Below are 22,190 nucleotides of genomic sequence, written 5' to 3'. Positions count from 1 at the left end.
TGGACACAGCCGAAGCAACTTAGCACAATAGTATGTTGAATGATTTTTCTGTTTCTCAGGATATTAGAGAGAAACTGTTATGGTTACTCTGTTAATATTGATAAAAAGCAGACAGATGTGGCCTAAATGATGAGAGACTAATTTTGTCTTTAATTGATAAGCATTTAGTATTGCCAGAAAGTCGCAGGCTTTTTATGTTCTTCAGAATAACTTTTTGCACATTTGATTATGTTGTGGGTTTGTGTTCGGGTCAGTGACCGAAGCCCCATAGCAGATAACAAAAGTAGGTCTGTTTCATGTCTCAGTGTGGAACGTTTCAGGGGACAAGCAGCATATCAAATGACTGTAAATAGAATTCTGGAGAAAGACCTCCATCTCTCATTAGGAGAAGCCCAGGCATTTGAGTAATAAAGACTCATTGCTGAATGAAAGGAGAGGAAATTTTTTTAACTTGTGATTTTATATTGGAGAATAGCCAGTTAACAGTGTTGTGATAGTTTTAGGTGGGATAGTTTCAGCAAAGGGACTCAGCCATATGTATACATGTATCCATTCTCCAAAAGGGAGGAAATTTTTTAAGATATCAGTATTTGCCATCTTATTGTTTCTTGAGTGAATCAACTTAAATCGCCTTTCAACCATCAGAAGTGTATATTGCCAGTGCAGAGGCTGATGCCCCTGTCCCAAAGTATGCAACACAATTTATATTCACAACTTGTTTTTAAATTTCAACTCAGTATTGAATCTGTTTGCTTGCCAAGAATTCAGTGAAGTTAAATTACATTTTCTAGAATAGTGCTTTTGTTACTATCTGGGGAAATCCAGAGTAATTTCTCTGATGTACTCCCACCCTTCTCCCCTTTCTTGTTTCTTATATATAAGATAATTGACATTTCAAAAGATAAATGATGCTATCAGAATCTTTAGATAGGAATGTATTCTCTGGTGATTTAACATTAACTCTGTGTATAAAACAATCTCTTAATAAAGCATCTCTTAATGAGAAAGATTCTGTTTTCACTCTTAATTCCCCTTTTTATGACCTTAAGCTTTTAATGCAGCTCTATAGTCATTGTTTTCCACTATCAAATACAATCAGTTTCATGTTACACAGATGTCTTTTGAAGTAATTGGAAAAGTTCTGCATTAGAATTAAAATTCTCTTTAAAGAATATTATTGTAGTGGAGAAACTAAATGACAGAAGGCAGACCCAAAAAGCCACATGTTATTGTATGATTTCATTTGTATGAAGCATTCAGAATAGGCCAGTCCTTAGAGAAAAGAGATTGGTGCTTACCGGGGACTTGGAAAGGAGGGATGGGGAGTGACTGCTTAATGGGTACAGGGTTTCCTTTTGCAGAGATGAAAATGTTCTGAACTAGATAATGGTGATGATTGTACATCATGATGAAAGTTCTAAAAGCCACCGAATTGTACCCTCTCAAATGTTTAAAATGGTAAATTATATGTTGTTTATTGTTGCTGAGATTGTTTTATGTTGCTGTTGTATTATGGTTTCTGATTGCCCAAGTTAGTAACTATTTGAAAACTTAATCTTCTCTGTTATGTTTTATTTAGGTAAAATGATCCATTCTATGGTAGCTCATTTGGATGCTGTTACAAGTCTAGCAGTAGATCCTAATGGAATCTATTTGATGTCTGGAAGTAAGTCTGAACTTCCTGTCCTGCCCGCAAATTTTATCATAGAATTATTACTCAGTAACATTTTTTATTTATTCTTTTACAGGCCATGACTGTTCTATTAGATTGTGGAATTTGGACAGCAAGACATGTGTGCAGGAAATAACAGCACATAGGAAGAAACTAGATGAATCAATTTATGATGTTGCTTTCCATCCATCAAAAGCATATATTGCTAGTGCGGGGGCTGATGCCCTTGCCAAAGTATTTGTGTGAATCAACAAAAACTCTCATCATAACAGCAGATTTGCTTGGACACAAAGGGTCTGCATCACTGCCATCAAAAAAGTTAATGATATGACACTACATATGATCTGCCTGGTGAAGGCTATTTGGGCAGGCATAAATTGGTGGAAATCACATCTTAATGTCAGGCTCATTAATTTAATTGTAATTACTGTATTTCGTGGGACAAAAAAAGGACTCCATTATTTGTGGCCTGTACTGGATATGAACTGAGCGTATGTCTGTCTTTTAGGTATCTAAGCCAATGTGGAGTCTGATCTGACAAAAAGACTTTTGTTTTGGACTCTGTGTGCTGCCTTAGGGTTAGGAATGTGGTGCTCTTGTTGGGGGGAAGTGAGCTCCAAGAGTAGCTTTTTTCATCTCTTAGTGATCTTCTGTTTATCGGTTGAATGCCACAGATTCCCTTTTAAACTTATTTTGCTTTAAAAAAAATAAAAAAAGAAAATTTAACTTAAGATATTTTAGCATTAGTTGCACAAAATGTTTGGATAAAATTCTAGTTTTTATAAGTCTTTTTATATATTTAGCCTGTCACAACAGTGCTCAAGATTGTATTGAAGTTTTTCTGCATTATACAACCCTGAAACACAGAGATCTCACTGACCCGCTGCCGTGTAACCACACTCTTTCCTTCTTTTGCATAATACAGCTCAGCTAAGTCTTTCCATAAAGATGCTAAATCACCATCATCATCACGTAACTGTCTTCTTAAACCAAGGACTATTAAGTGTATTAAAATGAAACGGTGGGGTTTAGTACTCCAAATGAACTCTTAAAAAATAAAAAATAAAAAAACTAATCTTGGCATCCTATCACTATGTGATATTTTGTACATCTTACTGTATTTACAAGTTTATTTATCAAGGATTATCCATCTTGCTAATAGCCTATTATTTATTTCACTTTTTGTTGGTCTTTATATCCTTTTATTGATGTGCTAAAGGAACCTGTATATCTATTTTGGAACTCTTTGATAGTCTAAAATAGACTAAAAATGGAATATTTTATAGTTTAAGTTACAAACCAAGGTGACTCCCCCTAGATACATATCTTGGTTTACCATGATTCCAGACAAAACTATCTTGTTTTAAAGTATTTGGAGTAAAATTTGAAATACAAATAGGATACAAAAATAGTTGAATCAGGATACAGAAATCTGCTGTGTTTGGACTAGTTACCCCTGTTTTATTTTTTCAGATGTGCTTAATTTTATGGTGTAACTAAAGATTTTGTTTGTGTAATGCATGATTAAGACAATAAAGTATTTTTTCTAGTCTTCCAAAAAACTTTTCTGATCCGTTTGCGAGTTTTGATGAGTTTTGTAAGGTTTTTGTTTTACAAACTATGAATCAGCAAATTTTTAAGATTGTACCACATAGCGAACGTACCGCTGTTGAAAAATAATGTATATAAAATGCATATAATAAATATTAAATTGTGTACCTGTATGTTACTGTTGGCTACATTATTTTGTGTTAAATAATAAAGTGCAATACTTTACTCTCCATCGTTAAACTAGGTAATGGAGATGATTTCTCAGTGAGTCCTTCATTTTTATGCTCTTCTTTTAAATTTTGTACTGTTTATTGATAATCTTCAACAAGATTATAACAGTTAATACTATTAAGAATGTTTTTTATAAGTATTTCACCCCATTTGGGGATTTAAAGAGAAAATCTTCTATTGAAGTTTAGATAATTAAAAATATCCCCCCCAAAAAGTTGCAGATGCAGTTTTATATCATATCCTTAAGATATCCTACTACTTTATTAAGTCTGAATTTCAGTTAATAGTGTTGATTTTCCTATCTAGCCAAACATATTTCCCACAGAAGAGTTCAGCAGAGAATAAACTGTATTATTCATTAATTAAAACTTATCCTCATAAGTGATGTTAAGTATTAGTATCTTTAAACTTTCCCTTCAACAAGTAATATCCTTTTTTGAAGGGAATTGGAATTAGAAGGTAACATTAGAAAACTTTGAAAACATTAGAAAAATTTGGCAAATTCTATTTTAATATGCCTAATAGTAGGCATCTTATTCTATTTGAATGCCTACTGCAAAAAATAATAATACATTATACATACTTTGAGATATTTTGCCACCTACCATAAAAATTCAAGTGGCAATTTTAGTCATGGCTGGTGAAACACTAAAACTTTGCAGAAGTTTTCCTTAAAATACTGGGGTTTTGGTTTTCTCAGTTGAAGATCCAACTTAGAGGTGCATTTTTGTCTTCCTCTCACCCCCACCCCTTTGTTTTTAAAATAATTGAAGAGCAAGCTTTCCAAAGCTTAGTATTGTTTCTGGCAGCTGTTCCAAGGCAATGATTACTGTTTTAACTGAAATGTGATTATCATTATGGCAATGCATAAACATTCACCATTTTTGGAATGTATTAAAACTGAAATGCATAAAAACAGTATCAGTATATGTTTTTCTCTTATCTACTTTGGTTGTATTTTCTCTACAATATTAAACATTTGGAAGAGACTAAAAGGATGCAAAAAGAATATCTTATTTTCATTTTGTGTGCTTTCGTTTGTGACTTACGGGAAATTATGTAGATTCATTTGACTATTAAATGGTGATTTATATGTAAAGTTTAAGAATATTTTTATATACAGACTTTCACGTGTTAACTTTTTCAGTATTTAATATTTTCATATTATTCATGTACTTTTTTCATATTTTCTAAGTTATCCACTGAATACCAAGGTCTCCTTTAATACAGTAAAGGTTATAAATGGGCTAGCATAATTGATAATAGGCATACCTGCAGTTTAATTATATCGTTTTAAAAATCCTCTTTTAGTTGTTAACCCTTTATCTTGACTATGTTTACTTCTAAAAAGTTGACAGTAACTTAAAGTGTTCACTTATGCTCTCTTGTTGCTCTTCAAGTCAAAATATAAGCTTCCCTGTTTACCTCAAAACTTTTGTTCCTGGTAAAATTTTTAAAAAAGCTAATGACTAGAGCCTGGACATTTGTTTAAATTTTTTAAGGATTGGTCTTCTCAGCTGAAAGTTGTCTATTGTGGAAAAAAAATGTTAAACCTGTTTTTCTGTTGCTAAATGAAAGTTCTTGTTACATGAATTGGTCATATTTGTGGCTTTATAAGGGGTAGGGGGTGGTGGTCAGGGGAGTCATTGACTTTGCATTCTTCCTTTTGTCAAATTTTTATGTAGTGTCAAAGACAATTTCACTTCTGCCTCTGATACATAGCCCTTTCATTTGTTTTACACAAACTAAAATTGTTAAATTCAAAAGATTTATTGGAGTAATATTCCAACCAGTTAACATCTTTTCCAGGTTAACTGGTTTGGGTGGTTGTAAACCATTTCAGATAGGATCAGTGTATGTGTGAGAGGAAATAGAAAACACGGTATTTAGAGAAGATGGGATAGAATATGACAGCACTTCTATCTGGGGAGAGTTCTTGGTGGGGTAATGATAGTTACATTAAGGGAGTTTGCATCACTATTCTTAGGAACCAACTTCACAACAGTAAAAATACTGTTAATTACAAAACAACTTTGTTGAACCAAGTACTCAAAAGTATTTCCTACTGTTTAACCTGGTACTGGCTATGAATAATACCTAGAACAGACAGCATTCAATAAATAATTTTAAAAAATAAGGTCTTATTGCATGATTTTAAAAAGAAGCTCAGTTGGTCTTTCCACATGAAGTAGTTAATGTTAAAGAAATTTTACCATGCCCTAGGGAGAGACACACAGAATAGTAAGTCAGACACCTTAAGTCACTAGCTGTTTTATTGCTTAAATAGTTTTTCCTGCAGTTCAGCTGTTTGGAAGATGTGCTTTTCTTTAAAACTAAATGCTTCTAAGTGGTAAGTAAAACTTTACCAACCTAATTTTTTTTCAATACATCGATGACTTTTAGAGTACAAGCCAAGTACATCAATACACAATAAAATTAAGGATATAAATAGAAAAATACCAGGCAAATGCTGCTGTCTTGTTCAGTGTGATATTTGTATAAGTTATGAAAATACAAAAGAGGCTTGATAACCTAAACTGCTTCCAATTTAGGGTATTAAGTAACATCTATATTGTTGATTGACTTTAAGACATCTACTTGGGTCAAAATATATTTTAACTAAGTTGAGCTTTTTTCTATTTGTCTTTCATTTTCCTTACATATGTAATAATTAGAGAAGTAATATTGCGTTCAGTCTAAATATCAAGTTCTTTTATTGAGCTATATAGAATTTGCATATTTATACATTTAATATGCATGTTAAAATAGAACTCTTAATAATCTACACTGTCTCTTTCCTGAGTTTCTAAGGATCGTGATTATGAAGCATTCTGAACAATCAAGCCTAAAATGTAATTAGAAGGTATCTTTAAATGAATGCTTATTTGCTTACATTTTTGCCATCTTTAATATAATAGTTTTCTCTGATTTTCGTATGCTATGTAGTATTTCAGTATTACTAGAATACAACTTATACATTATATCCCCTTGCACTTTTTCTTTCAGTTGTCAAAATGTCACGATTATTGTTGGGATTCTAAGAAATCTCTACAGATGCCTCTGATCACATCAGAAACAATTGGTTCTAATCCTGTGAATTCTCTTGTGAAGAAAGCATGCGACTCCTTTGGTTTAGAGGCCATATCTTTCAGGTCATCCAGAGGTGCCCAAGCCACACCAACAGAGAAGATGGTGATACCTACAATGGAAGTATTTTTAAGTGAATTAAGACCAAGTTACAGTTGCATAAAATTACAACATGAGTTGCTCAGTCGTGTCCGACTCTTTGCGACCCCATGTACTGTAGGCCACCAGGCTCCTCTCTGTCCATGGGGATTCTCCAGGCAAGAATCCTGGAGTGGGTTGCCATTCCCTTCTCCAGGGGATCTTCCTAACCAAGGGGAGCATAAAATTACATGTATATATTTTTCACACATAAGTACACAGTTGCACACGAAACTGCCTTAAAATGCCTGAACAAGTAAATCCCCTGTATCAAATTTTTGGGTAGGTTTTTAACAGTCATTGTAATGAGACTGGCTAACCAATTTAGTCAGAACCAGAAGTTTTGCCATCAATGTAATTTACCATCTTAACAAATACATGATCACTGAAAGGAAAAAATTTGATAACAAAGTTCAACATCCATTCATGACAGTACACAGTTAGAGAAGGAAGCTTTCTTTACCTCATAACCTAAAAACAAGAACAGACATTTAATGAAATGATGAAAACTTCCCCTCTTGAGTTTGGCATGAGAAAGGACTACCTGGTGTCATCACTTCAGTTAATCCTCGTTCTGGAGTCATGGCCAGTATGATTCAGCAAGAAAGAAGGACACAGAAGGTGTGGCATACAAATAAGGTAAGTCTTCTAAAGCTCTTTTCTGGGGAATGATGACTAGTCTGTTGAAAACTTTCTCCCATTTCATTCTGTATGTGTTAGATTAGCAAACTGGCCAATAGTTTAAAAAAAAAAAAAAAGTCTTTAATCTCAAAGCAAAAGTTTTCTGATAAAAACAGCCAGGGACTTCCCTGGCAGTCCAGTGGTTAAAGACCATATGTCCACTACAAGAGGTGAAGGTTCAGTTCCTGGTTGGGGAACCTGTATGCCATGTAACATGGCCAAAATATTAACATGAAAACATCCAGAAAGAAAGATCTATGAAATGGAGACTACCATCTATATCTACTGAGTGAAATCCCCATAAAGTTTTGAGAGTTTCTAAAATAGCTACTCCCCTCCTATCCAAAGCTTCAGCCTCCTCCTCACTATATAAAGTACTCAGAGTTGTGAATACTTAAGATATAAATAAAGCAGGTTTAGATGATGTAAAAGCTGCTTGAAATAATTCTGATTTATAACAATAACTTTCATGAAAATAGTGTGGCCCAACTTCTTAAGTTCAATTAATCATATAGGGAGGATATATTTGAATTTATTTAGTTCACTTTATTTAGCCTAAATCCAATCCTGTTAGCATAAACTGAGTAAGCTATACTTTTAAGGAGTATGATAGCAAACAGATCTTCACCATAAGTTAGTTGAGGAATACATTAAGCCAGATGTACAGAACTAAGCCAATGTATATATAAAATTTCATGTATCCATTATCTGTCCTACTTAATAAACCTATAAAAGTATATCAATACCTATAAAAGTACACAAATGCATTAGCAGAGGTGCTAATAAATGTATAAAGTGAAGTGAAAGTTGGTCAGTTGTGTCCAACTTTGGTCTCCGGCATTGCAGGCGGATTCTTTACCAGCTGAGCCACCAGGGAAGTAGGAAATATCATTAGGAATTAACTGGAGAAAAGGAAGCACAGAGGAGTATAGGAAAATGCAACACTCTTCATTCCCTCCTCCAAAGTTAGCGGTTTTGTATTTTAAATATTTTTGGACTCCCAATCACTCAGTTTTTATCCCAGGAAAGGGAATCTCAGCTTTTTGTTGGCCTGTTTGATCTCAGCAGCACACATGCTTAAATTAATGTTTTCATGAACTAGTGGTCTTTGCCAACAGTAATGTTAAGGTTAGGGTAAGAAAAAGAAACTTTTTATATCCTTTTATAATAGAATTTCATTATCTCAAAGTGGGGGGTGGGGGAGGAAGACTCTAAAAAGGAAATCTAAATAGAATAGGATTAGTCTTTATTGGTGATCTTAGAAAATCCATGCCAGATTGAAAAGTAAAAGTTAGGAAAAATGATTAAATAGATTCGTAGTAAGCTATGATAAAACTGTAATTGCCTGGGTTTTTTGTTTTGGTTTGGTTTGTTTTAGAGGATTACAAAATCTTTTATTTTTTTCCTTTACTTTTTTTGGGTCACATCACACAACATGTGGGATCTTAACTCCCCAACCAGGGATCAGAACTGTGCTCCTTGTGGAAGCACAGAGCCTTAACCACCCAATCCCTTGGGGTTTTAATACTCTGCCTGGGTTTTAATATTGGCCTCATCACTTACTAGGTGAGATTTGAGTATGTTTCCTTATCTATGAGATTTAGTAGGGCTGCTCTGACAATGAAATTAGTTAATACTGGGGAAAACTCAGACCAATGACTGCCATCCTGTAGATGTTCAAACAAGATTTAAGCTTATATTTACCCCTAAATTTGACTGAAACCCTCCCAGTTCCCTTCCCATACAAAGGGCATGGACCTTACCTGCATCATGTGCAGCAGCAGCAGGTCCTCGAACATCATCGTAGGACTGCCCATCTGTGACTATTACCAGGAAGTTCTTGTTGGGGCTGTCTCTCATGGGACCAAAGACATTTCTAACAGTAAAGGAAATGGCATCCCCAGTAGCTGTCCCACCACTCATGTAGCGGATGTTTCTGATAACAGCTAGGACATTCTCTTTGGTGCTGTAGTCAGTGAAAGTGAACTCTGTGCGCTGATCATAGGTGAACTGTACCGCAGCTATCTTAGCACCAATGTCTGAGATTTCAAAAGTCTTAGCTATGTTGGAAACAAATTCAAGCATGAGGCGGAAATTACTTTCTCCAACACTACTGGAGCCATCAATCAGAAAGGCAATGTTCACTGAGTTATAACAGGTCTTGCTGCACATCATCTGCTCGTGCGTGCAGAGCTTCTGTACCAGAGGCTTCACGTATTTTGTGGTGCCAAACCAATTGGGCATGTGGTAAGAGAAGAAGCCGTTATTCCGACAGACAGCCTAATGGGAGAGACACAAAAAAGATACCCAAAGGAATTACAATTTGTTTCTTTAAAATTATGAAAACGTTAAATCTTGAATGTTCAAAGTTAATCCAGATATGGGCCAGTCAGCACTACCCCTTGAGGTCCAAAACTGAGTCACTACTATAACAGACATCTCTCAACTCTTTACCTTGTCAACAAATGCAACATCCTGAACCATTCCCAGTTCCTCAGGGATAGGCTTAGCCACAGAAACTATAAATACATTGACGCCAAACTCTCTGGCCACAATGCCTGCTTCCTCGATGTCATCAGAAGGCCAGCCATCAATAAATACCACCACCACTTTGGGGATCCCTTTTCTCACTCCAGTGTCTGCGGTGAAGAATTTCTGGGCGGTATGCTTCAAGGCTTTTCCTAGGTTTGAAAAAGAAGCAAACTAGAACAGCACCACTGCTCAAATGACATTTCTCTGTCCCTGTACCAACTTCATGCTTTGAAGTTTAAGAATTTAACTTACAAAGAGCTCAATTCTTTAACAGATGCATTGGATGGGAAACTTTAATTTTCCATCAGGCCTATTTTTTTGTCTTCACAACCCACACTGCACCCCCCATCACCTCCCAGAAGCCTCACGTTTCCTTTCTTTACATCAATCACCAGTCAGAAACACAGAACTGACTCCCACTTCTGTACCTGTTCTCTCCATCTAGCCCCTTAGTGACTGATTAGTACCACTACAGACTCAGAACAGGAATTCTCCCCTCAGAAGGTCCAGAGTTCTTCTTTCTGTCACATCTGCATTCATTAGATGAGTCTGTTGATCTTCATTTCTTTTAAACATTCTAAACAGGTACTTCTCTAATGTGACATCTGCCCTATCTAATATGAGGATTGTGAGTCACAATGTCATGTTTTTGTTTGTCTCATGAGCAATATCAGTAAACCCTTTGGTACGTTTTCCATTAAAAATTAAATAGATGATCAAGTGCAGACCTAACCAAGATCAATTCCAGAGGGAAGAGGTTCACATCTGCTTATATAAAATAGCAAAACACTGTCTTATGTGTCTGATCATTCATAACCTTCTCTGTGTCACTCCCCAGCTACCAAAGTCTACTTACCTGTATTGGAATTACCCCCTCTGAAACCTACTTCCTTTATGGCAAACAAAACATCTTTGGCTGATGTAAAGTTTTTCAAGTAAAATTCTATTTTAGGATGTTCACTAGGTTAAAAAAAAAAAAGAAAAAGTTATTCAGAGAGAATTGGAAAGATAAACAAGGAACATTATGTACCTCTTAAAAAGCCTGTAAATTGGACAATGCCTAAGTTTCTTAATTCCACAGCATACAGGCAACTGAGGTATGGCATCTTGAAGTTTTAGGGTTCTTTCAGAAATGTAACAAAAACCATACCTTGAGGGTTTATTGGATTCTGAGTAATATGTTAAATACCTGCTACAAGTCTAATCTCACTTCATAACTCTGTAAGGTAGAAATTATTATCCCAATTAATAAATGAAAAAATGGAGGCCCAAAACATTTAGGTAACTTACCTAGAAAAAAAAACAAACAAACCACCACATTTAAAATTCAGGTTTGCCTGACTCCTAAACTACATGAAGCACCTGGACCAAGTGGCTCAGGGCACTGAGCGCAGTGAAAATCTTTCGAGTTGGGCACTGGATGGTTGAATCACAGGTGGGTGTGAGGCCTGGCCTGCTTCAGGGAGGGACCTTGGAAGCTCTGAACAGCCTGGGTCTATTAACCCGGTTCTCTGATCAGACAAGGCAATTTCAGTGACACCAAGGCCAACATTTTTAAAGTGAGGGAACTTACAAGCAAACAAATTATAAAGTATTATAATACTGAATTTTTCTTAGAGGATACTGACATTTGCCAATCTTAGAATTACATATATTTTAATAGATTTGAGATTTTTAGATTTAATAGTAAATTTTACTATTTACATAGTATAAATTTCAGCTTTTATAACCACTCTGTTCATTAGAACCCATGTTGAGTAAAAACAGCATAATTTATTGTGTTTAGCTTTTAGATAAGTCACAATTTCATCAGTGCAATATTTTAAGATCTTAGCATTATCAATTGCCATTAAGTCAAGATTTCTGAAGGACAAGTATTGCACTCACTGTATTCCTGCATTTCTGGTGGCATGATTTCTGCATACCTAGTATATAATGTTGGGTCACAAAATCAGATGTCATGAATAACTTTTTCATTTTTATGGTCATTTTGCAACTATCCAAATTATTTATGTAGTTTAGTCTTATTTGTGCATCCTTAATGAGACATTTTTTTATTCTACTTAAACTTGACATAGTTTATCTATTTAATGTTCTTTATAAAATAGGAAAATCATAAAGCAGAAAATTTATAGAGAAGCTAGTCTTTGTATGAGTCTACAAAGTAGTGTAGACTTTCATCTTGAAAAACCATTGGGTAAAAACAGCAAAGAAAAGATATTAGAAGAAAAACATTGAAGGGAATTTGCCCTATGAGATGTTAAAATGTACGCTAAAGCTACTATAATCAAAGCATTGTAGAAAAAATGTTAGAATTAACATACAGATCAAAGAAATATTTGTCTGAAGTTATAAATTGATATCACAAATGGAATAAAAAGCTCAGTTTTTCGGGGGGACAGTGGTTAAATTATGTATAAAAAACAACAAACGTAAAGATTCTCACAGCAAAAGAATTCTATCTAGAGGACTCCCCTGGCGATCGAGCAATTAAGACTCTCAGCTTCCACTTCAGGGGCTGTAGGTTCAGTCACTGGTTGAGGAACTAAGATCCCAGATGCCACACAGTGTGGCCAAAAAACACCAAAAGTTAAAATTCTATCTAAATTAAGAACCAATTGTAAAAAAATAACATAAGAACAAATGAAATATAAATATTTGTAATACTACTAGTGACACCCTTACACACTGCTGAGAGTAGTTTAAACTGAATCAACTCTTTAGAAAACAATTTAACTTTGTATCAGAAGCCCTAAAAATGTCACAACCCTTTGACCCAATCTAACTTCTGAGAATCTAGCCTAATGAACTCATCAGAGGTGGCACAAAGATGACACAGGATGTTCAGCACAGGACAGTTGTGAAAAAACAATAGAATGGTTAAATAAATTATGCTAAGGAACATACTCATTTTTCAAAGAATATTTGTGATATGAAATGTTCAAAATAGTGAAGGATAAAAAAAAGCAGGTTTTAAGATATTTTTATAATCTGAGCTTTTGAAAAAGAAATGCACATAAGTATAATCAAATATTTTCTTAAAATACTGAAAGGAAATACAACATTTTATATTGATTATCTTTGAGAGGTATATTTAGGAAATTTGTTTTTTGTGTGTTTTATATGTTGTTCAAGCTTTCTCTAATAAGCATATTATAATCCTAAAAGACATCAGTATATATTATTATAAAATAAAAGATTAAGCTTCAGATTGCCAATCAAGGGAATATGGAAAGAGCTAAAAAGAGAAACAACAGGATAGGGAAGAGAAATAAACATCACAGCTTCCTCCTTCAGTGAAGAGAAACTAGGAATTGAGCAAAGTAGATGTGCAGAGATAATCTATGTGAGCAATGAGACTTTAGCCTGCCTTCTGGTCCTCAAATGGTAGCATGTAATTCTTGAAATCCTTTTATTCCAAAAGAGAAAGCATTTACCAGTCTGCTCAGGCAGTCTTAGATTCTGACTTTACAGTGAGAATCCAGACTGTCTGCAACTCAGTATGTTTATACCAAACTGAAATGAATGTACCCACTAAAAGGATCATTTGTTGTCATTCAAGACATCATTCACGTCTCCTTCCATTTTCTCAAGGGTGGTACCTGGCTTGAACAAGGCCCACGTGTGGTCCTTCAGTTCCAATTCCCAACATTAGAGCCACCTTCCCAACAAAATTCTTCTGTAGATTAAATCGGCGTTGCCCGATATTAAAACTTCCATCGATCAGAAACGCAATGTCTGCTTTACAGTCTGTGAACACCCAAACAAATCTTTCCATTAGCAGTTTCAAGAGGAAGAAAGGAGAGAGAAAAAATGTTACATTCCCAAATGGATATCCAGACTCTTACCCTTATTGCCAGTTTTCTTCTCCGGTGTTTTCTTTAGTCGTTTACCTAAAACAAAAGAAGCACTTGGCATTATCAACAGGAAGACAGTTCCACAGAAGGAAACCCACATGGACAAAGCTCATGATAAGGAGTCGCATTCTTGAAAAAACTTAAAAAAAAAAAATCATTTCCCTCATGATTTTCTGGACTAAGGAAGTAACGCCTCCAAAAAGCAGTCAGGACTGTAGCAGACCTACATATTTAATGTGCCCCCGATCCATGACTTTGATATCCCAAATCCACAATTGAGGCAGGATTGGAAACTCAGAGTTAGATTCTAATGTGCTTAGTTTCTTTAACTTTAAATTGTCACAGTCTTTGAAAGGACGATCCCTGGCTATTTTTAAGACAGACAAGCACTCATTTATTTTTTATGTGACAAATGGAATGAGAAGTTCAAGATACTTAGACCAGTTTCCAGGTATAGCTTATCAAATCAGAGAGAAACAGTAGGACTTCAAGAGAACATTTGGTACCAGAGTTTACCAATGAAAATAAAGGATAAGGAATTTTAAATATAACACTGAAAGTTTCCCTACTTAATATACCAGTAGAGATACTTGCTTTGTATTTATTTAATATCAGTATTTTAAAAAGAAGGAGAGCTTCTGTCAGTAACACTTATTTGTAACTTCCCAATGCTGTGCCAGGCAGCTAGGAGACAGACTCTGTATTTCATACCTGTTGCTGGATGTGCTGTGGACACTGCCTGTCCTGTGGCTTCCTGGGTACCACTTTTGCCTTCTGTTAAAATAAAAAGAAGACTATGTTTTCCCTGTTCCTTCTTTACCATCAAAGAATAATGAATTCTATAGGATGATAAATGTAATAGAGTAGTGGCAATTAGAGGAGTAGTTGCTGCATGTAGCTTCAAAGAACCAAAATGCATCTACTGTTGTCATATTTTTAAGAGGTCATCATAAAATGAATTCATACTCATTCTTTTGTTACGGTTATTTGTTCAATGTCGGGACATTCTGACTGCAGGCGATTCAAGTTTCTATTGCCATCTTCTGGCAGCAAGATGATTTTTCCCTCCATTCACCCAAGTTTGGTTTGAGTGTGTCCCTGACCCTTCATATCCCCTGACTTTAACCTATAGTTGACTTCTCCAGGCTTGGTCACAAGTTTTTCCATCAGAGTCAAAGAGTTTGAGCTGAGAAAAGCAGAGAACATTTTTGGGGTTAGGGAGAAAATATTTATGCAAAAGTAAGAACAATTTAATTGTACCTACTTGTCACTGTGAAAGAAGCAGACCATCTGGAAAGCGTCTGAGACTGGATGCCATTGGCAACTACTGAGGAATAGTTTTCTCGACCTGGCAGGCTATAGATTCTTACAGGTCCCCCCGAGTTGCCAATTACCCCCCTGCAACACAAGAATAGCAGCTGAGATTCTATCCAAACTTTTGCAGGGGCATTTGACTGACTTTATACTGCTATGTTGCATCTATTGCTCTGACTAATTAAAAAAAACAGTTCAGCAGGGAAGCCATCAACCTTTTTAAAAACTGTCAACCTTTCTAAAAACTTGCAGAGGTACAAAATTTGCCCAAAGAAATGGTTTTGTGCTGTTAAACTTCTTTAGTGTTAATAAGGACACACTTGGAGTATCCTGTTCCCTACATGTAGCTCAGAGGATCAGAGTTTTAAGAGCATCAAATGATTTTCTTAGTTTTCCAAAAAACTTAACTACCTGTCCTTGGACTTCATTGAAAAGAAGTGTCATCCTGGCCATTCTTTTGCAGGATAGCAGAGTGGTGATGAATATGGGCTCTGGAGGCAGACCTGGGGTTTCAGTCCCAGCTCTGGCACTTGCTAACAATGGTAACCTTGGGCGAGATACTTGACAACTGTCTGAATCCAGTTTCCTCATCTGTAAAATGGGGTAAAATTGTATCTACCTTGCACAGCTGTACTGTTGTCTTGGAAGTTAAAATAATGACTGCCGTATAGTAAAAACTCAGTAATAGAGTACATGGTTAGGAATCTTTCCTGTGCTTAGCTGCTCAGTGGTGTCTGACTCTTTGTGACCCCACGAGTCACAGTCGAACTGTAGCCCACCAGGCTTCTTTGTCCATGGGATTCTCCAGGCAAGAATACTGGAGTGGGTTGCCATTTCCTCCTCCGTGGGGATCTTCCCAACCCAAGGATCGAACCCAGATCTCCTGCACTGGAGGCAGATTCTTTACCATCTAAGCCACCAGAGAAGCCCTAAGAGTGTTTTAGAATCACAAGAAGAATCACATATCCAATAATAATGCAATTCGCCTTTATTCAGAAAGCTTCCCTTATGTAGTTGGTGATGCAAGGAGATCCAGGAAAATCTCAAAAAATGTATCCATCTTCTATGGCCAAGATTGGTACCAAAAGAAAGAACAGGTGGGAGGGGGTGTCCAGATGGCTAACGAGAGAAAGGAAATAATCACACTTGTTTTTCTCTCCCCTTGGTGTATCCGAGCTTACCTGTGGACAGCAGCACCACATATGCTTGATACAGACGCGTACACTATGTGCCCAAACACGGAAAACTCCTCCAGAGGGCAGCCGCCTGGGCAGAGGACATCTGCTTTTTCTTTCCTGATGTCCAGGCCTCTGGTAAAGCATGTGATAGCGATGGGAACTGAAGAGAAAGGAGAGAATGTAATAACCATTCTTGGGACTTTTAGGTGAGTAGTGGTGGGGGAACTAGGATGTGAAATTCAAATTTTACTTTCCTAATTTCTACACTTTTAAGAATATTGACTTAGGTATAGTTCCACACCATTCCAGATTTTAGCAAGTCAAAAATAAGTTTTCCAATTAATCTAGTCCTCAGACCCTATAAAGACTAATGGGAGAATTTTCTCAGTTCTTATTAGTTTGGAAATATATGAGAACTAGAAAATAATGTTAGTCATTGGCCATTTAATAATTCATTCTAAAAAATACAGGAATCTCAACTCTGATTACAATTGTGTACATAGTTGCCTGAGGTGAAGTTATTAAATATGGTTGAACCTCTGAGGAACATTTTCATGACACACACAAATTCAAGTCATCCTTCACTTCGGAGGGCCATTTATATCAGTTTTCGTCAAGTGCTGTGCGTTAAAATTATATTTTAATCAAAATTATATTTTAATCAAATCAGTCAAAAGATGCTTCACTTTAAAGAACACCATTTAGCTCAACCATTCATTTTAGCTGAAATAAATAAAGCCATGAGGTTAATTTGCCCAAGGTCACACAGCTCAAGGAAAATTCTACCTCTCCTGCAGGGCAGGAAACAGAGAAGTTAGGCCCCTTCAGAACAGAACATTTTTATCTGAATTGAACCAGCTTATTTCTGCTCCAGATCTGTGCAGGGAGATATATCAGGCAGCGAATGCAGTTTTAGAAGGCACTGTTAATACTGAGGGCTTCCCTGGTGGCTCAGATAATACTGAGGTTTTACATGATCAACTTGATGAATAATCCCAGTTATTACTACAAAAGTTGTTAGAGACAAGCCCTTGGCAACATGTAACAAGATAAACATGTTAATTCATCAATTTGCTGTGAATATTAAATTGATTAAAGTATTAAATATTGTTATTAAATACCATTTTCCAAACACTGGAAATTGTGGTTATGCAAACCTTTTGGAAACAGATGTTAATAATTTAAATTTTTTTTTTCCCCCAAGATAGTAATGCTATCTGGTCATATGCCCAACTGAGTATCCTACCTCTAACAAGGAGCCTCTTCTAAGAGCTCTCTGTGCCAAGCTGTACCCTGGACTATATACGTCCATGGAAGGGAAGGCAGGACTTCACGCAAAGTACAATGCTGACTATGAATGCTCTGAAACACTCTAGATTGCCGGTCAAGTTAAAATCCTTACCCAAACCAGCAGCCTCATACTATGTGCTTCAAACCTGTTACCGAATTGCCTCAATCCTACCTCCCAGTTTCGGACGCACCAGAGAGGCTCTGCCTTTAGCTGCCAGCTCTGAGTTTAGTGTGTGTGTGTGCGTGTCAGGGGGCGCTGAATACAGTCCTCTGCAATACTTACCTTCATTTCTCCTTTCAAGGAAAATAAACGATAGATTTTGAAAAGACCGTCTGCTTTTTACATTTTATAAAATACACCGAATCACACATCCTTACTCGGACTTCTAGATGAGGAACAAACTATTTTTAGATTCTCTCGAATGTTAAATGAGCCCATAGATGCTATTATAGGGGGTCATTCCTGGAAACACAGAAAGAGGGTCAAACGAGATGGGACAACGACCTGTCTCTCAAGCCTGAAACATCTCTCTCTCTCTCTCTCTGTTCCCTCTGACAGTCTGAAGGCTTCTCCCTGATCCCAAACGCCGCGGAACACCCGGGACTAGTGTGTCCCTCGGTGGGGCTCAACGAATACCCCCAGCCTTGACAGTCTGCTCGGCTTGCTGGGGGGAAGGGGAATGTGGGAGGCTTCTCCGCACCTTGGGAAGACTGTCCCCATCGGACCCCAGGAGCTTCGTCGCGAGGGACAAACGGGGAAGCTGGAGTAGTCAGGCTGTAGGTATGAACGGGGTAAGCCAGGCAGCAGCGCCAGCCCTTGCGCCCTGATGCTCGGGTACCCGGCCTTGGCCCAGCGGCTCCATCTGAGCGCGATTCCGCTCGCAGCCCCTCCCACCACCCGGACGAAGCCCTGCTCCGCGAGCCGGGACCCGCAACTCACCGGCTCCCTCGCTGCCCACGGGCTCCGGCGGCAGCAGCAGGCAGACACCTGCGGAGAGAGGACAGCGCGAGGGCTGACTCCAGCTTCCACCGCGCTCGGTGCGAGGGCAAGGGGGCGGGGAGGGGCGCGTACCCACCGAGGCAGAGGACCGGGATCCAGGATGCCCACATGGTTGGTGGTCGAGGACCTGGGAGAGACGGAGAATGCAACGGAGACCCCTGCGTCCCCACCCCCACCGCGCCCGCCCGCGCGTGCGGGATTCCCCCACCCCCCCCCGCCCCCGCACTCCTCGGAAACCGAGGGACGGCCAAGGAGAGGGGGAGCCCAGAGAGGCCGCTGCCCCGGGGCTCGTACCCCCTTCTCTAGCTGGAGGCGACGCTCGGGCTGCAAACCGAGCCAAACCCAGAATCAAGGTGCAACCCCGGACCAGGAGGAGCGTGCGCTATGAAGACAGACAGACAGACACACTGGGAGCGACAGAGGGGAGAGAGAAGTGGCTGGCTGCTGGGACCCTCAAGCCCACGCCGGACGCCGGGGGCTCTGCACCTGAGTCGGATCCGCCCGGCTGCGCCCGAGTGCGGAAAGCGCGGCTCCCGCGCGGCTATAAAGGCTGCGCCGCGCGCATGAGCACTGTGCGGGGGGCGCGCGGGGAGCGGGTGCGAGCGGGGCCCCGGGGGCCGGGTGGCGGCCGTCCAGCTCCGCCAGCACCCCCGCCTCCTCCCTGCCCCGCCCCGGGGTGAAGCAGCGCCACGGCGCCACCCCCGCGGCGCGGGGCTCGGCCACCGGGACGCCGCGTCCATCCCCGGGGGAGGGGGAGGCCCGGGGACCTCGGGGGAGCAGGCGTCAGGGCCTTCGGGACGCGTGTGAGACGGCGGCGGGACCGCGCTCCGGCAGGGAGGTTGCGCGACGTGTGGAGACCCCTCCAGGGCTCGAGGGAGCCGGCCTGTCTCTCGGGCCTGGGGAGGAGTGGTCCCCGCGGCGGGAGCGGCGGCGCCGCGAACGCGGAGGCCTTGGGCCCCAGGAGAGCTACCAGGTACACACGCGGCCTCGGAAACAAACTTCCCGACTTCGTGCTCCCGCGGCGGCAGACTTCCTACTTTGTTCCCACGGTGTACTTCTAAAGTCAGGCCAACCTGGGTGTGATCACGCGTGCCCCGTGTTCGGGAGAAACCCCGTCCACGGACTGGCTATCTTTCGGATCTTAGGGATCCAGCCTCCCGAGTTGGTTTCCCGACTTGGCTTCTGCCGGAGTCGGTTTTTCTCCGGCGGCTCCGTCTACTGTCCCTGGAGCCCGGACTCTGCATCACAAGTGCTTTTTCTTCTTTTCCAGATTAGGAAGCGTTTGTGTTTGACTGCCTTTCAAATTCCCAGTCCTGATGTCTGCTGTGGTTGCATAAATTTAAGATTTGGGAACGTGCTTAACACCCTCTGTTTCTCTCACCCTGCTGACTTTTACGTGAGGAAACGGGAGAAAGTAGAATTCATGGGGCGTGTAAGTGACGGACAGGTGACTTGCATGACCCCTGAGGAATCCACTCCCAGATCCAGCAGAGGTGGCACGTTTTCGTCTTTTTAAAAGTTTTTTTTTGTTTGTCCAAAGAATAGAACTTTATTTAGGTCTAAAGAATAACCAGTAATTTTTGTATCATAAAATCCATCCCTTTTCAGTAACTCCCACCATGTTTAATAAGTTTAAGTCCAGAGTTTACGTCCATCCCCAAAAAGACCCCTTCACGCCGTTGGCCACCGACCGTCTCTCCCACCCTCAGCCCTAGACAACACCAAGCTACTTCCTGTCTCTAAAGATTTGTCTTTTACTGGTGTTTCATATAAATGGAACGATGCAATATGTGACTTCTTTTACTAAGCATGTTTTTGAGTTTCTTTCATGTGTAGCATGCACACCTATTCCCTTTTTTTTTTATTCCCTTCTTTTTTATTGCTGAATAGTATTCCTACACCTCAGAAACAAACATATCACCACCACCTGGAAGCCACGTGCTGTCCTGGTTTTACCGCCGTCCTTTCCATCTGAAATGAGTCAGTATCGGACCAGGCGAGGGGTGAGGGAGGGTTCGTTTCATTCCCCTTTACTATCTAAATGCCTTTAGGAGAAGAGGCGGCCTTAAAGATTTAATCCCTCTCATGGTAGAAAGAGCTACCCTTTTCTCAGAAACCCAGCTGTCTACCCGCTGCCACCGATACTTTGCTTGGGAGGAATTGTAAGCCTTCAGGACAATTAAAGCTGTCTTTATCTTGTTTGTTGAGCATCCTCTGTCAGGTTTGGATAAGCTCCTCCAATTAGGCTGGGCAAATTGTCATCATGCTGTTTTATCTGTTTAGGAAGAGTTCACGTCTTGGAAAAAGGCTACTACTCCACAGCTCAGCAGGCAGTAGGCACATGGCTGAAGGGTGCATGCTATTCAGAGCTCCCACAGGGCATAGCCCTCCTGTGATGTAATTTCGCTGAGCCATTTGGCAGAATCAGAACTACGCAACTATTTTCCTGACTGACCCTGAGTCTGTGACTACTAAAAAATAAAGGAAATACCTCATTGGGTTTCATGGGTTATTTACCCAAAGATACATCTTAATTATTTTGTTTTGAAACATTTAAGAGAAGTCTTTATTTTTCTATTTTGAAAGGCCAACGGCAGAGGGTGGGGGAATGGGGATGAGATTTCTTATTCTCAGTTAGTTTGTACCTCACGCTCACCTTAAGTATACTGAGGGGAAAAAAAAAAGATCTGAACTTAAGAGGTAATTGCTTCTGCTGTGGAAACATCTGAAGAAGAGGGAAAGTCAAATCTGTGTACATTTGACTTAAAAAGACAAATTGTTAAAATTATCGTTTTATATTCAACTGAGTAATATCTCAGGGTTTTGTACTCCCAGGATGCCTGGTTTAATCCAGCTTTAATTAAGAGTATTTGATATTCAGAGTTTAGATTAACTCCCTGTAGAGCAGAGGACTGCTAACTGGGCTGCACAATGCAGTCACCTGGGGAGCTTTAAAAAGTACTGAAGCCTGGGCCCCACCCTGGAGATTCTGATTTGAGCCAGGACCAGGGCATGAGGAGTTTTTAAAGTTCTCCAGGTGATTCTAATGTACTGCTCAGAGGGCATAATACTCAGGTCAGTGTTAGAGGTTAAGTTAATAGTTCTAATTTTTCATTCTTCTTTCATTATCATTTCATTACAGTTCAGTTCAGTTGCTCAAGACTCCAAGGACTGCAGCATGCCAGGCCTCCCTGTCCATCACCAACTCCCAGAGATTACTCAAACTTGTGTCCATTGAGTCAGTGATGCCATCCAACCATCTCATCCTCTGTCATCCCCTTCCCCTCCTGCCTTCAATCTTTCCCAGCATGAGTCTTTTCCAATGAGTCAGCTTTTTGCATCAGGTGGCCAAAGTATTGAAGTTTCAGCTTCAGCATCAGTCCTTCCAGGGAATATTCAGAACTGATCTCCTTTAGGATGGACTGGTTGGATCTCATTACAATTCCATCTTAAATGTGCCTACTGTGTTCCCCTAATAAAACATGAAAGCATCTTCTGGCCTGATGGTTGTTTGAAAACAACTCTTAACAGAAAGTTTGAAAGCTCAATTTCAAAAGCAGTTTTTCCTACATATGCTGTCCGATCACAGAATGGGTTGGCATTGAGAAGGGAGTGGGCTGCCTCTGAAACTGATATCCTAGGTGGCATCTTCAGGCTTT

At 39.3% G+C, this 22,190-nt stretch overlaps 2 protein-coding genes and 1 long non-coding RNA gene across 9 annotated transcripts in view; 2 read left to right on the top strand and 1 right to left on the bottom strand.

The window, feature by feature from the left end:
* The window catches only part of STRN3 (striatin 3), a 99,010-nt gene extending 95,614 nt beyond the window's left edge, over positions 1–3,396 (top strand). For all 4 annotated transcript variants that reach the window (XM_065905844.1, XM_065905843.1, XM_065905845.1 and 1 more), the window contains 2 exons: positions 1,580–1,666; positions 1,749–3,396. In XM_065905844.1, coding sequence (XP_065761916.1) covers positions 1,580–1,666; positions 1,749–1,918 — 257 coding nt within the window. In that variant the 3' untranslated portion in view covers positions 1,919–3,396. The remainder of the gene's footprint in view (positions 1–1,579; positions 1,667–1,748) is intronic.
* Positions 3,397–5,286: 1,890 nt separating this feature from the next.
* COCH (cochlin) lies at positions 5,287–19,786 on the bottom strand. 4 transcript variants are annotated; one of them, XM_065905851.1, is made up of 12 exons: positions 19,605–19,786; positions 18,608–18,658; positions 18,472–18,519; positions 16,245–16,401; positions 15,014–15,147; positions 14,461–14,523; positions 13,741–13,785; positions 13,495–13,642; positions 10,749–10,852; positions 9,815–10,041; positions 9,124–9,640; positions 5,287–6,653 (listed from the first exon to the last, which is right to left on the bottom strand). In XM_065905851.1, exons 2-12 carry the CDS (start codon positions 18,639–18,641, stop codon positions 6,478–6,480), a joined length of 1,653 nt encoding a protein of 550 aa, XP_065761923.1. In that variant the 5' UTR covers positions 18,642–18,658; positions 19,605–19,786; the 3' UTR covers positions 5,287–6,477. The 4 variants fall into 4 exon arrangements, with proteins under 4 accessions (XP_065761923.1, XP_065761924.1, XP_065761920.1 ...); XM_065905852.1 differs by lacking the exon at positions 19,605–19,786 and adding an exon at positions 19,502–19,560; XM_065905848.1 differs by lacking the exon at positions 19,605–19,786 and adding an exon at positions 19,018–19,115.
* LOC136146856 (uncharacterized) overlaps positions 19,393–22,190 on the top strand; it is a 35,437-nt gene continuing 32,639 nt past the window's right edge. The window contains exon 1 of the long non-coding RNA XR_010659087.1: positions 19,393–19,504. This is a non-coding gene — a long non-coding RNA (uncharacterized lncRNA). The remainder of the gene's footprint in view (positions 19,505–22,190) is intronic.

Source organism: Muntiacus reevesi, chromosome 15 (assembly GCF_963930625.1).
Source record: "Muntiacus reevesi chromosome 15, mMunRee1.1, whole genome shotgun sequence".
NCBI classification, from domain to species: Eukaryota; Metazoa; Chordata; class Mammalia; order Artiodactyla; family Cervidae; genus Muntiacus; species Muntiacus reevesi.
This window is presented reverse-complemented; position numbering and strand designations above follow the sequence as displayed.